General features: G+C 38.1%; 1 protein-coding gene across 1 annotated transcript in view; it reads right to left on the bottom strand.

The window, feature by feature from the left end:
* PTPRN2 (protein tyrosine phosphatase receptor type N2) overlaps nt 1-26,420 on the bottom strand; it is a 643,008-nt gene that overhangs the window by 223,456 nt on the left and 393,132 nt on the right. The window contains exon 12 of the mRNA XM_051812861.1: nt 14,732-14,796. Coding sequence (XP_051668821.1) covers nt 14,732-14,796 — 65 coding nt within the window. The remainder of the gene's footprint in view (nt 1-14,731; nt 14,797-26,420) is intronic.

Raw genomic sequence — 26,420 nt, 5'->3', positions numbered from 1 at the left:
CCTGCTACATTGTGATAATTAATAATAAACATATTAGACACTGGGCATGAAGTAAGGAAGCGACCTTACTCTGAAAGCTTTACATCCTGAACAGGTTGGGTAGGAGTACTGAATTCGCGCCCTGCAAATAAGTAATTTTACAACAAGGAATTCTGTGGTTCCCCCTCTCCTGAGCCAGAAAAGCCACAGTTGATACAATTTTTCACTCTGCTTTCCTAACTTGTGGTCAGATGGCAGATTTTTAAGACTATGTTTTGAATTAAGGGCAGGTGCCAATACAATATATTGTTGTGACATATATACAATAAAGATGTCTTTCTTCTTCTGTTTCTTTGAGGTTTTTTGCATTCCTAATCAGAGACAGAATTTGACTGAGAATTTGGGAGTCCCCAGGATGAAGAAGAAAGTTCAGCAGAAATTTAATTGCTCAAAATGTATCAAGTTGCCATATTTTGTTTATTTCCTGAGATTCAATTACAAAAATTGCCAGCCTGCAACTCCAAATTGCATGACAACTGTTGAACTTACAGTCTCACAAGGATAATCACCCCAGAGCACAACAACACACACATTGTTCCACTACCATCAATTAATATAAGCTGCCAGTAATTGGAAAGGGCAGAATGAATTCTGCACCTCCTTTATTCCCTGACTGGTATAATGAGGATGTCATTCTATTGTCTCCTGGGTGGGATCTTTTGGCACCTTGGTTGTTACAGGTTTTTTCTAGACACGTTGGGTACAAATATGGTTTCACTTCACAAAATGTCTTGGTGCCCTCACCAGTCTGTTCACCCTTGTCAAATCAGGATTTCACACATTGTTTTCTGCACATTCCCTAATCTTAGTGAAAGTTGCACTTCCCCAGGCCATTGCCATCGGCTATTAGTCTGGCACAAAACTCAGGCTCAAAATGAAAAAGATAAAACTGAGGAAAGACAGCCCACACAGCCACTATTGCTCTGCTTTCTCTTGTTGCACTTAACAAAATATGCTTGATAACCATTGTGGTATTGGTGAGCCAGAGAGACAAACAGGTGTATCTTGCTCTGTCAACATTACCCATTCCTGAAATATTCTATATCTCCCCATTAGTGTTTCCAAAGTTCACCATGTCAATAGATGGAGGAACATTTTGTTGTCTAATGGATACAAAACAACAATAACAACGCGGTATTAGCCACTGTGGGTGTTATTGACCAACAAGGTCACAGATAACACCTGGATCTACTCCAAGCTTCTATTGATGAAGCCAAAAGATTAAAATCTTAAAATGACAATTTAAAATTTCACACATTAATAATTAATTTTTTTCTTATAATATGGCTTCCTCATGTGATCTTAGTTATCTGACAGACTTTTAGCAATTTTGTCTTCTTGGTATCAACAAAGTAAAGAAACTGAACCTGTTTAAAAAGGAGACAAAATTATTTTTATTTTATATATTTATAATATGTTTCGAAATGTAATGAAATACTGTCAGTTTGTTAAAAAAAATTATCAGCAGATTATGGCTTATCTGGGTGAAAAACTCTCTTCCCTGGTTTAGAAAAGAATGATTTTCCTTTCAGCATTCAAATTTGCATGCCAATATACTTTGCATATAATTTACATACCATACAGTATCACAACCACTTTGCCTCTTATTGTAAAATCCAAGATCAGCTCCTAGCATTTCATAGCTAGGATTATTAAAACATTTTGTTAAGTCAAGTCTGAAGATAAGCTTCCATCCTGATGCTTCTGGAATTGCACACTAATGGGCAGGAAAGGTGAGCATCTGGTTCTGGCACTGGGCTGGACTTTGGATCCGGACACAAATTTCTCATGGACTTGTTTCTAAATCTGGATAATTTAATTTCGTATCCTTATAACTTGGATACTTAATTTTAAAATAAGAAAGATGATAATTTTTATTCCCTTTCTTTTCTAATCTTGTCTTTTTCAGTGATTATCTTAATCACTCAAAGACATAGTTTTCCTGTCACTTTATGTGTGGGCAGGTACCCAGAGAGATCCCAATCCTGTCTAGAAAGCATTACTGTAATGCCCTTGTTAATCAAAACTACTCAGCCTTTTCTCAATTAAATGATTTATGCAAAGAAATATCAATTTGCTACAGAGGGATTTTTTTCACAGAGCCACAAAAGTTTTAGGAAAACTTTGAATAGGAAATTTTTTTCATGTCAAAACCATCACTTTTTGTTAATGATCAGGTGACAGAAAGCTTTACCATCATTTAGAGTTTAGTGTCAGAGCACTCCTGTGGGAAACCAAACTCACACATTTCACTCACAAAAAGAATCTTAGTGTGAACCAGGAGCTATGTTGAACACCTACCTGTCCCAGGTTCTCATAAGCTATCTGGAATGTTAAAATATCTACATAAAATGAAACAATTCCAGGAGGCTACCGCCCAGTGTAGCTGATCATGTTTAGCCCACATAGAAGAGTTGTGCAGAAAATCAGGGTGTCCCTCCTTCTGCGTGAGGACTATACCTCCCCTCTCTTCTGGGTCTCTGCTATGCTTCTGTCATGAAAAACTAGGGAAAGACTTGATTTCATCCAAATGGCAAACATTCACGATATTAAGAAGCTCTTCAGCACAGAGAACAGTATCCTGCTGAGCACTGCCAAATGTATACATGGTAATTCTGTGGGGAAAATCAGAGTGCATATCCTGAAGATGCCTGTGATACTTCAGTAGTGTGAAGTAGAAGCTCCCTGCATGAAGGTGACTGGAAATGGAACCCAGGGCCACAGCTGAGGTCCATGAAGCACCTGAAGCCTCTTTCTTACCTGTGGTAAGAATTTGAGGATATAACTTAATACATAGCACCTTAAGAAGATAAAGGTTGCAGAAGTTAGTGGTGTGAGTACTGACACTGTATCAGATATACTACTTACAAGCAGCACTACATTGTTCATCTCCAGATGCTACTTTGAGATGTACTATGGCTTAATACGATGGCTTAAGTATTTAAGACCAGGCTGGATGGGGCTTTGAGCCACCTGATCTAGTGGAAGGTGTCCCTGTCCACGGTAGGAGTGTTGGAACTGGGTGATCTTTAAGGTCCCTTCCAACCCAAACATTCTATGATTCTATGATTGATGCTTCTCTAATCATAATCTCTCTACTCAAGACAAAGTCAAATCAGCATTTCAGTAGGAGCAACTAAAACTGATTTGATCATTTTTCCTACATGTTCATCTATTGTAGCCTAAGTTACTTGCTCTATATGAAGGATTTCCAATTTTCTCCATGATGAAACAATTATGATTTATGCTAAAATTAGTAGCAAGGCATGTAAGAAGGTGAAGTGAATAAAGAGGAACTCAGGTCAAATGATGCTGTCTAACCTCAGTGCAGGCTGCTGCTGTTCTGCTGCAGAAAATGATGAACTTCAGAGCCAATTTAGAGTATTGGGAAAAGGCAAAGAGAAAAAAGGCAGCTGTCATCTAAGCACTACTCCGATCAAATGGGAAAGAGTTAAGAGGAATCATTAATACTCTCAGGTGTACATCTTGCTAGTCCAGGTAGCACTAGGAAAATGGACCACTCCTTCTTTTAGGAACAAGTAATGGGATTTTTCATGAAATATCTACCTACCTTACATTATCTGGCAGCTGCACGCCGAACACCTGTATGCTACTGAACACCCATCTGCTATATATGCTATATGGATTTCTTTTCTTTTTTTTTGTTGAGCTTGGCAAAGGAGTTGATTAGGAAGATAAAGTCTCTGAAAAACATTTTGGACAAAGATGCCAGCACAGATTGTACAGTAAAAGATATCAGGTCTGCCAATACATGCACAACACACTCTGCAGGCTGCTTATACTTGCTTTGCAATGATTTATTGCACGAATTACTGGAATTTTGAAACAGTACAACCCATATTTCCGTATTCCTATTTGGTATATATTTGATAATAAAAGGATGCAACCTTCTCAACAGGCAATATTTGTAGACTAACTCTTCCCTTTTCTTGGTCAGCAGGGATATCCTTTCACTCAGAGCAGGTTCTACCTACCTTTCTGCTCTCTCCTGCTACAGGCAATATAGCTGAATGTTGCTGATAGGACTTTTGCCCAATTCCAAATCTAAAAAGATGCTTTTTGTACGACAATTTTTCCAGGAATTTAATAAACTCATTGATGGCATTTTGAGTTTTAAAGGGACTGATTCACACACTGCTCATGTGTGCACAATCAGTAGCTGGATGAAATCATCCAGTGTCCAGTTGCACCCACGAGTCTGTTAGGTAGATCTCAGAAAACACAATTCCACAAAAGGATGTCTTTATTTATACACACACACATATGTATGTGTGTGTGTGTGTGTATATGTATGTATTTCTGTATATATGTGTTTGTAGGATCAGGACCTTAGTTATGTGTCTAATTTTTTTAAAAAGGTCATAACACCCCAAGAAGTAAAATAAAGGACAAGGTATTATGAACAACAACAACAACAACAATAACAACAACAACAACAACAGCAACTACTACTACTACTACTACTACTACTACTACTACTAAAGTATGTCAAGGCAAACGCTTTTAGGATGAAGCAGATTTTCACACCAGCAAAAACAAAAAAACGTGTCAAGAAATATTTTTAACTGAATATTTTAACAGGCAAGTATATTAATTGAACTTATTGACTGACACGGAAAACATACTACACTCACTTTTGGATAAACTATGATACATTTTATTCATATGATATGTTTTTTGTATGTTTTCCAGTCAGCAGCTGCCTGACTCTTCCATTCAGTGCACAGCACACAAAATACAACTTAGCTCTTCAGGTTGTGCATTTGCACGCACAGATACATAGACACACACACAAAATCCTAAAGCAGCATACTGCACTTATCTTCTTCCCATTTTTATATCATACATATTTCATTAAGCTTCATGCAGAGTGTCTTCTGATTTATGGTAATTGTCAACAAAAGCAAAAAATGACGACAATTTTAACCCTGCAGTACTGAGGATTTAACTGGCATAAAACTAAAATGTTCAGGGGAGAAAAAAAACCCCACAACACCCTAAGCCACTGGAAGCTTGACCCTTGAGATGTTGTCAACTTTTTATTTTGTTTTATTGTGTTTGTTGTCCGTAGAATCAGATGCTAGCAGCAACATCTGATGTACTGGACACCTCCAGTGTTATCCCAGCATGCTCATGGCCTGGAGGACTTGGAGTAAGACTAATTTCCATATCAAACCCAATTTAGATGAAACATCTTGGTTAAAAAAAAAAAAAAGAAAAAAAGCCAGCGCATCAATAGCCCCTTGATTAGATTTTCATCTCCTGAGCAGACAAATATGAATATTTATTACCATGAATGCAGATTTCCCTCTTTCCATTGCTCTGATCTTGAATATTACCCACTGCTAATTTTTATGAAAATTTGGGCAACATAATGTTTTCACATAAACTGACAGTTCTTGAGATAATCCCGTTATTGTTTGGTGGGAAATGACAGTTTCCTCTTATTCATGTGTTAACGAGGGATTAAATATTGTTTTTCATCACCGTAATCTAAGATGGACTGGAAATTAAAATTCAAGCATTGTGCATTAGCAGAGCTTTGAGGACCAGAATTTGTTTGCATTCACTTAGTAAAGATCTGTAAATTAACAGTTTAACAATCCAGTGAAATCTGCATCATAAACCCAGCACTGACGTTTGCTAAATGAAGTCATTACTGTACCTGCTAAAGGTAAAGAACTAGAGAGATAAATAGTTTCCAAAATGACGCTCCTTTGCAAGAGCAAAGTGCACAGTGAACTGTTGTCAACCACAGTGGTCCTCGAGCATTAATGGACTAGGTCACTTCTCTGTGGCACTGAATCATGTCCCTTTTCCTTGTCACAGGTTCTAATACTGAAGCACTTGATATGCTCAGATCACATGGAAAAATCACTCTGTGACAGATCTCTCCATAGCACTAAAAGCAGTCACACTGACCCAGGAGCTGTTTTCGTGCTGTGCTCATGCCCTACCCAAGTCTTGGTGTACAGTACACAGCCACATATAATTCTTCACTGAAATGGGTATTTTGCTGGAGCTGCAGTGTTTCTGCCAGTTCTCTCCTTATCTATCAGTTATCTCTTCAATGCTTGTGCCTAGTGCCCAGCAGTATCAATCAGAGATACCTACAGGTACCAAAGTGAAAACAGAGACCCGTTAGGGACATTCTGTGGTTTGTGAGCCATTGGTGTTTCTACAAAAATTTTGAGTTAATAATTCAGTGAAGTATGTTTGCATTCTAATTACAAAAACCCTTAAACCAGTCAAAGTGTGAACAGAACTAAAACTATGCTTAGTCAAAGCAACTCAAACATCTGCCTAACTAAATCTTAAGACTATCTCATCAGGATAAATCTTGCTGATTAATGCAAAAAGAACCCCGAACGGAGCTTCAACAAAACTAATTTAATAAGAGTCCTCACGCTTAAATTTAGAATCTTATTAAGAGTATTCTGACAGAAATATGCTTTTATATGTGTAACACATAAAGCCTTGCATTCTGAAGGATGCTGAAGGGATGGACATGCAGCAACATGTTGCCTTTGAGGGTGGAAACTTAATGAGGTAAAAGTGCAAAACAATTCTCAGCAGAATGAATGAAAATATGCTACCAAGCCATCAGCCTTCACAAAAAGCAGAAGAGATCTGAAGTTTTACAGCCTAGTAGTAAAAAACCTATAATAAATGGCACAACAATTATTCTAACTAGATAGGGGAAAAAAAGTCACTACATGCAGCTAAAGTTTTAATCCTATTCTTGTTTAATTCTAACATACCTTTATGCCTGTGTTCCAAGGGTGACCCCACTGAAGCTTCCTGTTATGAATGGTCCCTGGCCTGGATCTTGCTTAGACTTAGTAGCAAACAGCCCAGAAGAATACTAGTTGGAACAGGACATACTGTGACTATGACAACAACTTAACAGTACAGACAAACGTGGGACCATGACAGGCTCTATGCCCTGTTCTTGTTTATTTTGCCAGCACTGATGCAGCTATAAGGCCCCTGACATAAAAGATTCATATAGGAAGCTGGATGTCTCACAATTTGAATCCTAGAATTAGACACTTGCTCCTCTGTGCTTATGGACTAAGAGCAGAGGTCCTTGAAGGTGGCTTTCCAGGTTGACCTGGATGGAAATATTTGCTGCCTGGGGTCTTCTAGAAAGAGGGTTGAGGGACTGGGATCTGCCATCTCTTCCTCTCCTTAAATAGTTAAATCTGTGTTTGAGATTGTTTGAAATCCACCTGTTCCTGCCAGGATCAAGCTCCTACCAGCGGAGGTGAAAGAATCTCTCTTACAGTTTCTGACCATCTCTATCTCTCAGACTTCAGACAGTTTAAGAGAATTTAATCTTAATCTACAGCTTCCCCGGCCAACCCATTACACCACTGAAGATTTTGTTTTCCGTTGAGTCATAAAGAACTCATGGCTGCTAGTAGAAAGAGGTTGCTGAATTTCATGAATCAGTGAGATACCTAGTACAAACAATCATGTTCTCCTATTTAAGGATTCTGCATATCTTCTTTATGAATATGTCAAGTGCAGGCTGCCAAATCATAGTTAGGGTGGATAATAACATTGATTCTTGAGCAGAATTACCCTGCAGTTGGCTTTATGTAGCCAGTGCTAGCATCTAAAGCTCTTTTCTCTGCAGATTTATAATGGTTTGTAAGGGAAACTCTGCTTTAAAAACAATGGCATGACATGGCCTAAACTCAAGATAAATCCTTAAAACAAACACATGCTACTATTTAAATGGCACAATATTAAAAAAGACAAAAAGCAACAAGACTGGTAGGATGCATAAGTTCCTGAAGCCACAAGGCAAACTGTATCTTGTTTCATTTTACATGATACTGAATAAAAATTGAATTGCTGTAGTTGCCATGGCAACTGCCACATCACTTGGCACTTCTGCTCCTTTAAATCACACAGTGCTACTGTAAAGGAATTCATGAACCAATGTGACACTTGAATGCTTGTGCTTTATATACTGTTTCAGGAGGAAAACATAAATCAATATAGACTGATAATTGTGTCTGAAAATCAGGTTTCCTGTATTTTTCTTAACATTGTAATCTCATTTCCTTGTCGTGTTCTTTAAAAATTTGTAAAGAAGGTGGAGGGCGTTGTCACAATCAGAGCACAAGAAAAGAAATTACTACTGACACATGATTTCCAAACTGAAGCTGTGACCTGTCATTCAGATGTCAAAATACCTCTGCTATGCAATATTCAAATCAAATACAGGGGATAAACATTGGAACTTTGCCCCTCCACAACCAGAGATGGTGTGATATGTGACAGAAGACAGTCTCAGGAGCATTCAGGCATCTCTTTAACTCTAAACTTATCAGGAGCTTATAAGGAAAGTCTAACTAAATACTTAAAGCCAAACATATTCTAAATGTTTGTAGAGTTGGGGCCACAATTTATATTGTTTTAATATGTTCTGTATATAACAGGCAGCAACAGAAGATATCTGACAAAATAATGTGGTAAAATTATATACGTATTCATGCTGCATATTTTTTGTTTTTAAACACTTAACACTTTTATTAACACTCTGGATGCAATTTATTTGAAAAGCAGCCCTCTAGTGGGCTATGTACTATAATGAATAGTTAATAAATAGCATTAACATTATCTCTAAATATTATCTAAAATGCATGTTGCAGAAGCATACAAGATCTTAAATAAATGAGCCATAGACCTCCATCATTCTCTTTGGAGAAATTTAATGTTCTGTTTAGCTTTATTCCTCAAAGTCCTTAAAGTGTTACTTCTATGCTGCCTGTACAACAAACTGTAATAGTGAGATATTCACTATCAGTAAAATTTCATATAAATAACATATTACTAGTAGAATTATAAGAAAAATATAATCTATTAGTTTTTAAGGGTTACATAGCTTTAGAATCTATAATTTGAGTGAGTGGGATAAGGTAAGTCTTTCTCATTCTGCCTTCACCAAGAATATTCCTAGGACTGTACTGTTAAGGTTTTTCATATAATCTTATTGTTCTTATTTTTATATACAGCCTTAAAGTTACATGCCTTAAAGCAAAGAACCCCTATGTGACCTGATATGTGCCTTGCCCATAGCAATGCATGTGGCTCCAGAACACTGTCCCTCCTGGAAATCTCTGTTCAGCTGCTCATCAACAGCCACAATGATCAACAAAAGCCTGCAGAACTCCAATCCCAGATGTCACATAATAGGAAAAAATAAACTTGTTGATCTCTGAGCCATGAGTTTTATAAGAAAAAAATGCTGAAAGCAGGCTCAGGGAAAAAGCCTTCCTTGGTGCCCCCTTGTCTAAGAACACTTACCCTGTGATGCAGAGTGCATTCCCTCACATGTGCCTGTGCTTGGCTTCAGCCTAATTAGTTTGGGTAAAAGAAGGGTGGGTTTCAGTGGAAGTTGAAAAACTTACCTGTGACTTGGGCTAAAACTTGAGTATTTTTACATACACAGCTGCTGTTCCTACACTGTGGTCAGTGTAAGACCTACCTTATCTAAATGACCTGGGTACAGCATCCCTTCTGATCCTGGGTACCTCTGGGCAATACCTGCTCCAGATTGGGAGCATTTGGTGATTGCCAAGATGTCATTGTAACAGAGACAGCTGGAGTGGATCCCAGTCTAATTTGGTCTTGACAAGCCAAAAGACAACACTTAGCATTTTACCCAGTAGCCAGAGAAAATCAGACAAAATTTTACACCTTAATCTTCAGCAAATGAAAATGACTCGTCAAGTTCTGCACTCCAGGTTTTTTATGGATTTCCAAAGTCATTCTAGTTAAAATCTCCATACATGAATATGAGTGACAAAATTTGGCAACATTAAGGAAGGTAGTAAGGTAGAAATTTGACTCCTGCCTCAGAGGCTTGCACATCACAGGAGAATCTGCCTTATCATGTCCTCTAGCTTCACTAGAATTTTTAAACGCGGATTTCTTCATTGCAATAGCATCACTTTATGAAACATCAACATAACTCTACACCTATCAAAATATCTATACATGAGAATATCCTGAAACATGTCAAAATATCACTGCTCTGTTTTAGAACATCTAGAGCTATGGTAAAGTGCCCATTTCACATATATTTTGGGTTACTTCCATTTAGTTCAGAAAACTGTTCTAATTCCTATGTCTGCCATATGAGAGCCATGATTCAAATCTTGCAATGTTATGACGCCAGTGATGAGTTTTTTCTGTGCAGCCCTACTGGGAAATTGAAAGAGTTAATTTAATATAACATATTCCGAAGTGGGTGCTGCTTTACCAGTTCAAGACAGAAACAATGTCATTCTCTCTGTTTGTTTAAGGCCTGATTCAGATCTTTGATTATTCAAATCACATACTCATAGCCTCCGAAACCTGCTTTGAATCATCACACTTTCTTGAGCCACTGGAGAGCCTGACCTGTTATTCTGAAACTGTGGCTGAAAACAAATTTCAACCAAAAGCTGGATAAACAGTTATTTATCCGTGTCATAGTAACTCAGGACACAGCCAAGCTCAGCATGGAATTGAACAGAAAAATACTGTGCTCCTACAATCATTCAAAAGTGCTTATGTGAAGGGAGAGAAGTAGTTAAGTTCCTAAGGCATGTTGACGGAATATCATGTTACTCAGTGACCCTTGTGCAGAGCTGTGGTTCCCGGGCTGGAGAGCAACTCCTGGACTAAGGTTTGCATGGGACTGGGATTTCTGATGCTGCTGAGTCCTGAACTCAGTAGGAGTCAGGTGGTAACCACGATGCTGCTAAGGAGGCTTTCGCTCCATGTGGGACCAAATGCTGCCCCAAGATCTTGCAGGAGTGCTCAGCCTAGCAGAGCAACAAGTTCAACTCTTATTTTTGCAAAACACAGTGGTTCACATCAAACTGGGACAGAGGAGGATGGAGACATGAGTCCTGCTTAAATGCTGTTTAGCTCTTCGGGTTTTTTACCAGTACTGTGTGCTTTATGGTATTATGCAAATATACACATAAATAACATGTACATTCATACCCCCACAGACACTCAACTTCAAGAAGTTCTTGAACTTAACTAAAAATTACCTCAGGACTTCAGAGATTTATTTCATGTGTAGGAGATCAAAAGAAAATACCTCAAAGCTTCATTGTACCTGAATAAACAAGAAGGTGTGAAATGCTTACAATGAATTTGTGTGGCACAAACATGCATGACAACGACTCAAATCTTGGGGGGCTACTGTAGAGCAGTTCTAGAGATTTTTTAGTTTTACTTTTTTTCCAGCACCTGCTATAGGTGCTGGAAAACTCCAAATAGAAAATAAACATCTTGGCAAATGTGATTCCAGAGATAGTCAGTACTAAAGCAATGCACAGATCCTCAGGATTTCAATGTCAGCACTGGTTTTCTCTACAGCAGAGTTATTCTGGTTTTCTGGCATAACAGCCTTCTTACAAACCAGACAAGTGCCAGAATAATTTGCACTTTAAGAGTGATATAGAGCATACAAAAAACCAATCTCTCTAGATCTCTGTACTGTTGAACATTCTACTGCAAATGTTAGATGTTGAGGTGGATGTGCTGTGGAAGTACCGGTAAAGGTCTGTTCCATAATGGCCTGAAAGAAGCTCTGCAGGCAGAGAAGTCCAGGCAGTGCTTTGCACTTTTTCATCCAAATGTTCCCATGAAATGTACAGAACTTTTAAGTTCAGCATCCTGAAATATGAGCAGCTTCTGAAGTTGCAGCTTAGGAACACATTTTTAATCCTGCTAAAGCAGAGCCTACCCTACGTTGACACAATGCAGCTAACTTCAGGTCTAGCCAAAAAAATCACTGAAGCTGTGGAAATCTTTTACATGACATAAAGATGATAAACACCATTGTAGCTGTGGTAGACTCCAGACCCATGTTGTTAATGACTACACAGCACATGTTTATGCAGTGACACAAAAGCAATTCATCAGCCCTCCCTGGATTTGACTGAATGGCTCAGTAAGCTTGGTGTGAATTTTATAATTTGTTGTTGCTTTTGAAACGTTTTTCCTGAGATAGAGAAAGAAAGTGGGAGATTGAGGAGCTCTGAGAAGCATTTGTCATCTCCACAGAGAAAGAGACAGTCTCCTTCTAACACGCCCAAGGCCTGGGTAGTCACTGGTGTCCACACATTCCTTACTGAGGCACAAATCCTGTTATCATAGATCAACACCTAAAACAGATTCCACTCTCCGGAGCCACACATGAATTATTGCTGAGCTTAGAAGAGTTCCTGCATTTGTTTATACAGCAGCTCCACTTGCCACTACCATCTCAGCTATATTTCTCTTGAGGTATTTCAGATATGAAACTTGCCTTGCAAAATCAATCCTTTTTATTTTACAGGCCTGAAAGTGAAGATTATATGTCCATTAACTTTGTCATGCATCTCACCTACTGTCCAAACAAAAAGGCCATTTCTCATTCTCAGACTAAAGTTTTTCTAAGTACTTTTGATTTGAGCATCTTGACTGTGATTTACCATTACCATTAAATGTAATTCCATTCTTACAGTGTAAAGTAAAAGAAATCCTTACTCAACAAAAGGCTCCTTCATTATGTTTAAATATGTACTTTCCATTATTTCAATAATAATTATTCATCAGGGTGAATAAAAAACAAACTGCAAAACTGGATTACCATAGTTAGATTTAACCTGAAATACCCTGAATCTGATACTCTATCAACAGAGAAACAGCTTGGTTACAGCACTCCTTTATTTTTTATGTAGGTGAGACCACAGAAATGCATTTATTATGTACACTCTGACAAGACTTAGAATGGGGAATGTACACAGCTGGGAGAATTCATATCCAACAAAATATATAAGCAGCTGAATAAATGTTCTCCCATCACCTCACTGTTTCAAAACACTTGGTTCTCTCTCTGATGATCACCCTCTCTCAGATATAACCTGGAATATATTTAAGTCAGAATGTCTGCTTTCACTTTTTGCCTTCTAAAAATGCATATTTGGCAGAATGTAAAACACAGACTTCTATGAAAATTTTTATTAATCTAAGTAATATCAGTAGTTTTTTTAAATGTTATGATAACTTAAATACAGGGAAAGTGAGTTCTACAGTGGCATTTACTAAACTAAATACAAGAATCAGATCAATGAGGTCTCTAGCCTAAGAACTCTTCAATTTTTCCAATTCTGTTAGCTGGTCTTAAAAACCAGAAGTCCTTGAGGTTATAGTTCCTGTACATCCTTAGACTACCATGGTTACAACAACCCCATTACTACAATGTGGATTAATGATGCATTTAACCAGTGACACCTTGCTGCACTTCAAATATGCAAAAGTGCATTCTTTCTCCATTGACCACATATAACAGCTGATTTAACACTAAGCATCGAAGTGAAGTGGGCTTTCATTTTCCAGTGGACTTTGAAGCCAACTGGAATCCATGGGACAAAATTCATGGAGGTATTTCATCAGTGTGAGGAGTCCCATTGGGTAAAACTTTACTGAATCAGGCTTCCATAGCCCGTGCCACAGTCCTGGTTCTCCTGTTATTTAACAGAAACCAGAGGTTGCAAATAACACAAACACAAGCTTCAGTCTGACTTGAAGCTAGAACATGCCCTAAAGTGCACAGCCATGCTCCAGGATACAATTCCCAGTTCCTCAGGTTATGCATCCTCAAGAAACACACCTGGTTAAATCAGCTTAGTAGAGATGATGGCTTTCATTTTCTGATGATTTCACCAATCTTTGTTTTCAAGTTCTAATTCTTACAACTTTGACCCTGAGCATCACAGTAGCTCTCAGGGTTATTACCTCTTCAGAACCAAGTCTTTCAGTAATGTGAATGAAGTTGCACAATGAACCTCAGAAATCTTGTCAAGTTATGTTTCTTAGGCATAGACTGATAAAAATTAGAAATATAAACTCCAAAAATCAGAAAAAAGAAAAATATATATATTCCTTCACTATATTAGAAGTTAGTAATTAATTATTTTTAATACCAAGAATAATGTAACCACAAGAAAAGGCGTTTGCCTAGCCCTGTGAGCAGTCACCACCAGTAAAATTACTTAAATGAAAAGGAAAAAAAAAGATAAATGTGTACACAAAATTAGTACGAGAATTAGCAATCAACTGTAGTTCATAGAAGGTTCTTAGCAGATAGCATCATGTTTATTAATAAATTATGAACTGCTTAGTGGAGTTTTTGCTTAGTGATATCACTATAATAACAGACACATGTTTTATTTATGTTTCAAGTTACATCCAAAATAAGCAAGACATTCACTGTCAGATTCTCTCAAATATCTGAAGACTCTTTACCCCAAATTTAAATTTTCATTGATTTACATGAGATAGCACTCCATGAAAACCAAGGGGAATAATACGAGAACTTCAGTCACTGTGCTCATCTTTGGGGATTTTGTTCCTGTGATACAACAAAGCCAAAAACTGCATTTCTTCAAGCTGGCTGCACTTTTCTCATAAGGATGGTATTTTTTTTTCTCTGTGGGATACAGTGCTATTTGTGCAGCAGATTGTATTTTGACAGATGCAACTGTATCATAAAAGGCCCTTAGCACTATCAGACTGGTAACTCACAAACGTTCATGAGCTCCAGGATTTCTTAAAAAACCCCAAGAATTAAAACGTTTTTGAGAATGTAAAATGCCTGGAAGCCACTTACCTCCCCCACACCAGTCTGCAGAATTTTCAGTCCAGTTGTTTTCTCAAGCTTCTCTTTGTTTATGGCTGTAAGGAAAAATTAAGATTGAAAGAGTTACAGGAAATCTGGAATATGTATGATTTTACAGCATTTGCAACCAACCTTCTTTCCTTCATCAGTATATTCATGACAGTTCCTACCTCTGTCATCTGCGGAATATCTTTCCCTGAGAGCAGCTCTGCTAGTCAGCATCTTGAACACATATTTATGCTATTAATTGTTCATTGTTACATGAAAAAGAAATCCAAGCTAATTCTATGTCCCTTGTAAACACAGTATCACACACATTTAACACATATACATAATATGCTTGGAAAGTTCTCTTTGGTGGAAACTTCCCACTGTCTCACTTGCATTGAAGAGCAGGGCAGAACCTTTGCCATTACAACAGAACTGTTGCTATGTAGGAAATTTTACAACAAATACAGACTCTTATCTAGTAGGTAAGATGAAGAGTTTATTTCACAACATCAGGATGCAGTGAAAAATTTTGTCTTTTTTTTTTTTAAATTTAGTTTTTTTCATATTTATCAGCTTCTATATCATAAAACCATTAAAAACCAAAATAAAATAATCCAGCATAAAACAGGTAAATAAAGGTAGCAATCACTATGACTACAACTACACTTGCAACCCAAACATGCCCAGGGCATGAACTTGAGCACTGCTGTATGATTGCCAGTACTTTTAAATCTGTGGTCTTCACAGGATTTCTGCCTTTGACCATTTGTAGCCTCACAAAACAATATGTTGTTCCCAACCACAGTTTTGGGAACAGCACAAGGCTGAGATTATTCCTAGCTGGGAGTATCTCATCCCATTTTGGATGGGAAGACTTCAACCTTCTAGTCAGCCAGACTTGTGGCCAAAACCCAGGCACCTGGGTTGACTTATTTATGAGTAGAAATGGAGCCCTGCAGCCTTGTTAACCTCTCCTTCCTTTAGCTGCCTAGTCATTGACTGTGTTATCCAAGTGAGTCATCCAGGTTCTCTCTGCAGTCCTTGGAAAGGGATGGACTTTTAATACAATGAGTCATCCCACATATTTTACACACATCTGCAGGCACCTACATCTTTCCTTTGATTACAGACAAAATTTGGATAGATTCGGCTTCTCAACTGAAATTGCCTAAAGGAAACCTCCTTACCAGAAAGTTCAAGAAGTGTGCTAGAACATATCATGCACTGTAAATTTACATAAAAATACTTAAAGGAATTAACATATTTTTCTTTCATTTGTGAAAAATACTCTTTAATTGTTGCCATTTGAAATATTAAAAGCAGCTCAGATTGCAGCAGATGCGAAGCAAGATTATTATGAACTGATCCTTTATTTAGTTTGTCCAAAGTGCAACACAAATGACTCACACTTGTTTCAGAGGCGAGTTGGATAATTAGGCTCCATCACATCTCTTACGGAAAGATTTTGGTAAGAGTTTGTATGTGCAAAGACTCAAAAAGTTAAACCTCAAGCAATTCTAATACACAGAAACCTTTCTGACTGCCTTCAGCAAGGGATGAATATTGCCCTCCATTTAAATGAAGAGGAAAGTACTGTACACCTTTTAGACCCACACATCTTTATTTTTGCTTCTCTTAAATATGCTACCGGTTAAGCAGAGAGGAACATGCAGTCCCAAGCTAATAAAGCTTAAATGCATGTTTTCCAGCCTAAATACTGCATACAATACTCACATACTTAACACCTATGCCATGCTTTACACATTCACAGATGTATTTATTCTACCCAGAGTCACCACATGAGAAGGAGAATTGCCTGAACCAAGAGATTTGATGCTATGTTTTGCATATACAATACATCCTTGGGCAGGATGAGCTCATTGGCCTTCTGGCAGTCATCCTAGGAGAAGGACAGCTCTAATCCCAAACCTGGGCAGATGGAGCTCGCTTAGCCCTGTAAGGCCATCCATCTAAGAGAAGGTGGTTCTAATTAAAACTGCATCCTGAGGACCTCACTGCCACTGTCCAAGCTTGCTCGGCCCTGGCAGATGAACCTTAGGATTAAAGGGTGGGTTCAGTTCCGCGCATACTGCATCTCACCTAAAAACCAGCATGGCCAAGTCAGACACGGTAATGCACTTCCTGAGCCCTTTCTAATAAAGAATGGTGTGAAACAAGGCTGCGTTCTTGCTCCAACCCTTTTCACAGTCTTTTTCAGCATGATGCCCCAAAGGGTCACGGCAGACCTCGAGGATCTACATTCGATATTGTACTGATGGAAGCCTTTTCAATCTAAGGCGACTGAAGGCCCACACCAAGACCTTAAATCATCTTATCCAGGAGCTGCTTTATGCTGATGACGCCACCCTTGTCGCCCACACAGAAGCAGCTCTGCAGGGTTTAACATCCTGCTTTGCAGATGCTGCTGAGCTCTTTGGGCTGGAAGTCAGCTTAGAGAAGACAGAAGTGCTCTATCAACCTGCACCTCAGGAAGTCTTCCATCATCCCCACATCACCATTGGCCAATCAGAGCTCAAATCAGTCCAGCAGTTTAATTACCGAGGTAGCCTCATCTCCTCAGATGGTGAGATTGATGGAGAGATAGACAACAGGTTAGCAAAGGCATATAGTGCTTTTGGAAAACTCCACAAAAGAGTATGGCGTAATAAACACCTGAGGAAAAGTACTAAGATCAGTGTTTACAGAGCCATAGTGCTGTCTACTCTCTTATATGGTTCTGAATCATGGGTCATCTACTGCCATCACCTGTGACTCCTAGAGCGCTTCCATCAACGCTGCCTCCGTACGATCCTAAACATCCACTGGTCAGATTATGTGACTAATATGTTTGTTCTAGAGCAAGCAGCAGTCACAAGTATTGAGGCCATGTTGCTGAGAACACAGTTGTGTTGGGCAGGGCACATCTCAAGGATGAAGGACCAACCACCGCCTCCCTAAGATCCTGCTCTATGGTGAACTTGCCACCGGCTGCCGCAGGAGAGGAGCCCCGAAGAAAAGATACAAGGACTCCCTGAAACAACATCTCAGCCTTGGCCATATTGATCAACATAACTGGTCTACTCTGGCCTCTAATCTGGAAGCCTGGAGACACACCATCTATAACGCTGCCATTTCCTTTGAGAACGCACGCAGGATCACTCTTGAGGAGAGAAGACAATGAAGAAAGAATCGTGTCTTGCAGAATATACCACCTAAGGAGTCTTTCTGCTGTGCCTTTTGCAATCGGATATGTCTATCTCGTGTTGGCCTCATTAGCCACCAGCGCGCTTGTAACAAACATGGATAGAGCCTTCCTAAATCTTCGTTCACGAAGCCCAGCCATGATATGTTGGATAATACAAATTTCAAAAAAAGAAAGTAAATATTTAGCAAGAAGCTGGATTTTCAGCCTTGAGATAGGCTCTGGAGGACATTATTTCACTGATGGCTGCAGACTTGCCTGCAGATTTCATTGCAAGGGGGTGCCATGCTACCACACTGACTGCCTCACACCCAGCATACGCACTAAAGGCAGATTTCTACCAAGTGCAAAATTTTAGAAGATTTATAAAATGAGAAAGCTCCACAGCCTCCTTCAAAGAAACTGAATGGTCCAATAAATGATTCTTTGGTAGCTTAGGATAAAGAAAACTGCACAGCAGAGTGGCTGCAAAATAAATGGGCATAAGCAAACAAAAAGGCTTAAATCCCACTGTGTAATTTCTTACCACATGAGCAGTTAATAGAAAATATTGGGTCTGCTGAATTGCTGAATTTTGTAATTACTATTACATATTTGACCTCCTTTTTTATAGGTTTCCTGCAGACTTTAATTATTGAAGCTTTGATATTAAAAAACAACAACAGTGAACAGGGCTTGCTTAACACCCCTGCTTTCCCCCTTGATATTGTCTAAAACACAAAGGACAGGTCTGACAGTCATGCTAACATATACCCTGCCAAAATTAGGAGGCATGAAGGCACGAGGTGTTATTGACTAAATCATAACCGGAAAATGGTCAAGCTCAGGCACTGTCAGATTGTGGAGAGAGACACAGCAGACAGTCTCTGGCGTGTTCACTCCAGGCGTTTACAGGAGCATATTTTAGCTAACCTTGAACTCCACAAGCTGTTCAGGAAGGTCAAGAAACTCTGTCAAAAATGGTGCTGAAGCTGAAGCAGCAACTACATATCAAACAGCTGCTTCAAGCTGTGGAACGGTGAATATAACTACTTAACCTCTTCTATGCATAACTATAATGGAGAATTAAAAAAAATAAAACACAGTCAATATAGATAGATGGAAGAAGTGGTGGGAAAATATATTTAGATATTAAGAACAAGCTATTAATCCTTTGAAAATTGGCCCAAATATTTAGAAGTATTTTAGCGTAGTACCTGCTAGTTTTTATTCAAATAAAATATACAGCAGATGAAGTTTCTGTTGCAAATTTCATGAAAGTGGAAATTATAATTCCGGGTAACATTGCATATTGCACATTCCATCAAAGTTATTTTTTTTATGGCCACAGTTTAAAGTCCTGTAATACTAATGGAGAACTGACAAACACATCAGCAAAGAGGCATAATGAAAACAGCTATTCAAAAAAAAAAAAAAGAAAAAATACCTCAATAAAATCCCCCCAAACCAGTTAGCAACATATAAATCCATTTTTTAATCTTCCACAGAAACAAAAAGGGCTTCCAAACACACAAAAAATGAGGCCTTTAAATTAAATTCACTAGATGAAGGATATGCAAATTACCTGAAGAAGCGGAGCCCTATAATGTTCTCAAAATTCTGCAATAGCCTATTTAATTAGTATTTTAATTTATCAGAATAATTCTTTGCACTTGACAATTTATGCAGTATTCCATATAATTAAGCACGTAGCTACAGTGGAATAATTTTGCCTACTCGCTGTATACCGGTTATTTTAACCTGAAAGAAACTGTGGAAGTCTCTCCTGTGATCTAAATTACAATGGGGACAACTTAATGGCTTTGCTCTATTAGAGAGCATGACGAGGGTGTTACTGAGTGTTTAAGGACAGGAATTGTCACTGTTCAGTCTTCACTAACCTGAGGGAGGTCTGATGTGTTTTCTGAGGGCAAACGTTTATTTCCTTTAGCAAAATTATCTGTCAGTGGTGCAGTCAAGAATTTGAGTGTGTAGTTTTGGCAAGTTTAACCTCGGAGTCCATCAGTTATAAGAAGCAGCAGGTTATAGAGGGCTCCAAGCTGACCTGCAGTCTCATTACAGCACTTCTGGAAGAAGGAAACCCTGAGAAATACTGGGGTTACAAAGGTTTGCTACAAATACGATGCCAATCACAACTGCGCCCTCCAGCTTACTCGTGGGAGCACACTGGTACAAGCAAGATGAGGGAAAGGGTTTCAACAAGAGGCTTCCTCAGCCTGTCTCCCATGCTGCTGCAGGATTTACCTGCCCAAAGAAGAAATCGACCTTAAATATGAGAAGTCTTTGTGGGAAGATGATGTCACTCACAGGGAAACCTTGTTCTTCTGCTGTGTATCTGACTTTGAGGGTGTGTTGTATTTAATTAAATGTAGAGAAAAAGTACTTACGGGTATATGATTATCCTGACCTCTATTACCTGCCCATTTTAGAATAAGATAATTCATGCCCTAGACTCACTAAGTATATTGACTGGACCTCTAGTCAATAAAGTGATGGAGGGCAATTAATTCAGATTTATTGTAGGCTGTCAGATGAATTCTACAACTGCCGTCTTTTTCCCATCAGCTTGTTGCAAAGCTCCTTTCATAGAGCCAAATTCAGAAGAATTTAATTTATTTTCCCCTCTGAGGAAGGGAAAGAGAAAAGTAGGAAGGGCAGCCCATGAAAACGCATCCTCATATTTTGGCTCTCTCCCTGCTGAGAAGAGCACAGTCCCAGAGAAAACCAGCTTTTGTACAGTCAGTGCACCTCCTGAAACTGCTGAGGCATTCACAGCACTAAATGAGAGTGGGACAGAGGAAAACCACACTGTTGACTCAGCGCCCTCTAAGCCTTTTCCCTATAAAACAACTCGATTTCACAGCAGTTTTTCCCACCTCATTCACTTTCCTCTGTTTTAGGTACTTAAAAAAGTATTTTAATGGACTCAGAATTAGATACTTGGGTATAACCATGTTCAGAAGTCTAGACTTTTTGGAATATAAGACAAGGTCTCCTTGTCTTTGTCTACAAAGGGTGGTGTCAGAGATTCTGTGCCCAGCCCTGGGAACTTCTTCCAGGGGCTACAGCCTTTGAATCTGTAACTCTGTCCTGGCAGGAGCAACAACAGATTGCAACTCAAAAACACAACATGGAGCATTCAAAATGCATCAGTTGAAACCAAAATGACTAACTCAAGATAAAGTGAAAAGAAGGGTGTCTGTACTAAATTTTTCAATGCAATCAGTGAGGGACAAGTACCCAAGTTGTGGCAAAAGGTATTTTGTCTTCCAGTCTTTACAGGGTGATGGCATAAGATAGTTGCTTCATGTGTAATTTCTAGTAAACTGGCAGCCAGGCCTCAAATGGAAATGGTTGCAGAAAAGTCAAAGCTGCATCACCGTGCTAGCAACAGCCTGCTAAATATTGTGTCATATTCAATTTTCAAGTCATTTTTCAAATGATTTTAATTAGATATTGTTTCAATCTCATGTGCATTAATTTAATTTCTGATATCAACATTTCAGCTTTCAATCTGTTCAGATGCAGCACCTTGCTGCCTGGAGTAATTTAAAATATTGTTTACATCTCCAGCAATTTTGTGGGCACACATCCTTTGCAACATGGTCTAGCCAATAGAAACAGCAGATGGAAATTCAGACCATGCTCACTACTCCCTGTGCACCTTTGCATTCTCCCAGGTTTTGGTACAAGGCAGTTAAATCTCCATGCTCACAATCAAGGAATTTTCCATCTCTGTTTGTATTTAATTCTGTTCAAAAAATACACACAAAATCCCTTTGTCAGGCAAATAGTAACACTGCATGTTTTCATAAGGGGAAATTTGGGCCATACTTGAATAGCTGTCAAGAGCTGTATATTTTTTTAAACTTATTCACCAAAACAGTGCCACTTTTGCCAATCTAAACCATCCATTTCTTACACCCATGGTGAGGTAATACTCAAGGATAGCACAGAAATGCCTTGATGCATCAGGACCTGAGGTAACTCTCTGTTTGCATCGATTAGGTATGTATTACGTTCTTTCTGCATGACAGTTTCCATTGATTTATTTCCACTTATTCAATAAATAACTTCTCCACTGTATGTTTTCCCTTCCCTTCCCTTTCCTTTAAGATGAGCACACTGCTATTCTAAAATCTGATATTTAAATTGTAGTAAAGGAGGTTGGGATATATTAAACTACTTTTTTTGTTTCTCTGGGGGTTTTCTGCTTCATGGTGGGATCCATCTCTACCAACTTTGCTGTCTCAAGTAAAAAATCAGTCAAGGTTTCCTCCTTAGTCAAGAGAAGTAAATAGGTATTGCCAGATATTTAGTTATCCCATTCTGAGATGGGTATAATTTATTCATCATATATAAATATAGGCCTGGAAAGGCCTGCGTGTATTTTCAAAGTACAAACAGGTCCCATTTATATGAATTAGAACTATAGAAATGAAAAAAAAAAATCTATTCTAAATACTTCTATGCCCCACCCTAAGCTTCAGGAACCACCCATTATCAAAAATATTCTCCTAAGTAGTGTAAGGAAATTTATGTCCATCAATAGAAGAGTTTTGAGTACTAACAACAAAAATGATCATGCACTGGAAATGCACATTTTAGAAATATAGAATATATTTCAAAGAATTCTTAACAGTGACAATTTTTAACACTATTGACCATTTTAACAGTGACAATTCAATGCTGCACATTACTTGACAGAGTGCAGTGCATCTATGTGTAACAATTTGCTTGCATACTTAAAACACTTATCCATTATTTATAGCAAAAGTTGAACCAATTCAGCCAGTGTTAGCAGAAAATGAAAAAAAAGAAGTGTCATTCCACTTTTCACATCAAAATTTGTTCACATAAATATTCTCTGAAAAGTTTCAGCTCTGTACAGAAAATTCAGATGAAACAACCTGCAGTATGTTGAGCTAAAAGTAGAGCAGAATATGTTCAAGTAAAGTGGTTTGACTACCAGTGCAAGTGCAGGCAATGCTTCTCTGCAAAGTTATTTCTGGAAGGATCACTAATGTCTAGATCAGCTTTTAACTGTCCCTCTGAAAGTCCCAGTTAGCTTAACATTGAGGTTCACCATCACTTGTTCAACCTTAACATTTAAAAAATAGAAGGCAAGATTTGTGGTCCCAGAGAATGGGTGGGTAAGAAGGACCTCCTGGACCTCCCTCAGCCCTTTCAGTGCAGACAAGTCTTTGCCTCCTCACCTTCATCACACCGTGAGAAGTAACAGTCCATGAAATAAGCTTGAGGCTACAGCTTCTTTCCTTTCCTTTTAAATAGACAGGTTTTCTGAATAACATTATAAAAGAACAACTTTTCTGCCTTCTTTTATTTATAGTCAAGAATTCAACAGATTGCTTTAATTTTCTTGTGCTGAAAATACTACCAAAAAAAAAAAATCAAACAGATAATAGCAGTTACTCAGCTTTTCAAGTGTTGCTAGTATTCTAGTTTTGTATCTCCTTTTTGCTTCTATTTGAATATTCTCTCCTTCCACATACCTCATTTTGATCCCTCAGGATATCCATTGCATATCCTTTTTGTGTTTTATTATTTTTAAATAAGAACTATCTGTCTACTTTAAAAACATGAACTTTATGTAAGATCTTTTCCCTGTTCTTTTAATGCTTTAGAAAAAGAAAAATTATAATCTTCTGTCATCATCTCCATCTAATAGAAACAAAAATTACTTGCTTAGTTTCTAGGAATAGTAGTATCTAAACCACTTATTTTCCTCCTATACTCACTTTTCTAGATCTATTAACTAAAGTACTTTATAAGCAGAAAAAAACATTGAAGTGATCCAGATGTTGCTGCTTATGGTTGTAGCTTTCTAGAAATTTAGGAAACTCGATTACCTGGAACTTAAATGACTTTCTGTGGTGTCTTTAGAATAGATTATGTGTCAATGGGGCAAGAGAAAGGACTAAGCCATTTCTCAAGAAGTCTACCAGCTACTTTTTCAATATATTCCATTATTCATTAACATAAAAGAAACTGGAGGACTCTGAAAAAGAAATCCAAGAACAGTTGTTGTACTTTTAAAGAAGCAATGCACTCCTCCCTAGGGTATCCCTGGAAAGTACACTGACCATCTTCCATATTATAATATAAAATATTTTAAAATATCCATATTGACATCTAGTTAATCTTCACCTTTGTTATGCTCTACTTTTTTAGCATTCTTCTGCTTGCACCACCTTGAGCCTTCTCATATAAACAGCCTGAAATGTATGAATTATTCTTACTCTTATTTAAAATCTGTCAAATCTTTGGATGGACACCATAGTGTGTTTACACTGGTTTATGAAAAATTTAAGGGACACTACCACTAATTCTCAGCATGCCAAACTGTTATTTTTAATAAATACACATTCAAGAACTGTCATTTTTTTTTCCCAGTCATTTCCTCAGTTAATAAAATAGCACCCTGTAGGTTCATTTCTTTAATGATCCAAAACACAACTCCGAGACACGTTATTTGTTATTCATCTGCAACTACACTTAATGTCATCCTCGTGGCACAAATGTAACAAGACTGAGTTGTGAAAACATTACCAATATTTCAACTGACTGGCTCACTAAATCATGAATAACACAGCTAATGCACAAGGTCATTCACTAACAAAATCTATTTGCTGTGCCTCAGAATAAAATGAAAATATTTATTACCAAGAATGACACTAGTAACAGGAGTCACAATAAAGCTTTCAGGTGAGAGTGAATAGGGACGATGTTAACTTGCCCTCACAACTGTTTCTCACAACAGTTTTTCATAATTCTGCTTTAATGAAAATTCTGAAGGCTACTTGACTACTTTTCAGTAGATTTCTGAAAAATCATGAAGTAGAAGAATCAATGAAGCCTCTTTATAGTTCAGAAACAGAGGCCCAATATTTTTTAAAGAATACAAGTTTTAATCAAGCAATAAAAAACCATTATGTTTATTCTTAGATGGGTGGAGTGCAAAACAAGGAATATAAATTCTTGCCTACAGAGATAGTTTGGTTCTAAATGCATTTACAGAATTTGTATGTGCCTGTGTCTGCAGGTTTGCACATTTGAGGGAATGAGGAGCAGGATTTAACAGGAAAGATCTGAGTGAGTGATGGATGGCTACTTTGCAGATTCTGGCAGTGGGCAAAATATTATGATTATTACAACCTCACCTACAAATGGTTTTAACAGCCAGGACCACTGTGGCAAAGGCACTGTGCAAACATACAGCTAAAAGGTGCTTCCTGTGTAAAAAGCTTATGCCTACCAAACGAGTGGAGACAATAATTGGCTACAGAGAGGAGTACAGATAACAAGGAATTGGTATTAGGCAATAGAACAGCAGAATGCCAAAGCTGTATCCATCCACACAACATTCTTCCTCTTATTTTTTGGCATAGGAAGTGATGTGATCAGCTAAGCCTTATAAATCCTTTAAAAGCTGCAGCACTTTCACCGTTTCACTGCGAGGAGCAGAAGAGACTTATTGGCAGGATTTAAAGTAAGGAGAAATGGCAGGAAAGGACACTCTGATCAGCTCTCCCAGAAGTGCTGGAAGCAAAAGGCAAATCTTTCCTTTTCTGTAAATGGTGTGACAGAGAGGTCTCTCCTCTGCAGAAGGCTTAACCCAGTGCTTATTGGCATGAGTTTCGGGTGGCACCATCCCTCCTCTAACAACACTATGAAAACATTTTTTAGGGTATCCCTTCAAAGTGTAAGAAAGTCTTCCTGGCCTGTCCCACTTCCTGTGGTGCCAGTTCCCTCTGAGTAGGTTATAAATCCAATTATAAACCTCTCATTGGGCAAAATGTTCAGTATCTCAGATATCTGTGCATTTTGTGGGAGAATTGTACATCCCAAAAGAAAAGTATTTTTTCAAGCTTGGTTTTTAAAAAGAAATCATAAGCAACTGCAGAAATATTAGAACTTAAGAAGACAGGTGAATTGACAGAGGGAGGGGCTGTGGACTAATACTGTGAATCAGGAATCTGCCCTGCTGGTAAAAGCGTTCACTGTCCATCAAAATGCCAGCTACATACTCTTGTGAACAGCAACTTATCCTTTATTTTTGCAAAATGTGCATCATTTGTAAAAAATCTGCTGTTTAAAGCAGTTAAGCCTACCTGGTAAATTCTGACTGATGTAGTTTAGAGGGTGATCACAGGAGCAGTTCCACCAGCAGACACAAGACAGCAGCAACCTCTGTCAAGGGTATGATAACCTCTTTCATTGGCACTGATGCATTCAAAAGAGGACTTTGGTCCACAGCCTTTATAAGACTGTCAGACTTGTATGGATTATGCAATTTAACACAGAGAAATCATTACTGCATACAATTTTCGATAAATGTAAATGAAATGCCTATCCACTTTATGCATACATGGGCATGGGTCACTATTAGAGTGCCAGCAATTTCAAGCAATTTCTGCATGCTATATTCTGAAAAAAATTAGCACAATAGCTTCCTTATAGAGTGAA

This window comes from Manacus candei, unplaced genomic scaffold (assembly GCF_025592945.1).
Source record: "Manacus candei isolate 608988 ecotype Guabito, Panama unplaced genomic scaffold, ASM2559294v1 h1tg000089l, whole genome shotgun sequence".
Classification (NCBI taxonomy): Eukaryota; Metazoa; Chordata; class Aves; order Passeriformes; family Pipridae; genus Manacus; species Manacus candei.
Note: the sequence above shows the minus strand (reverse complement) of the source record. Positions and strands in the feature narration are given on the sequence as shown.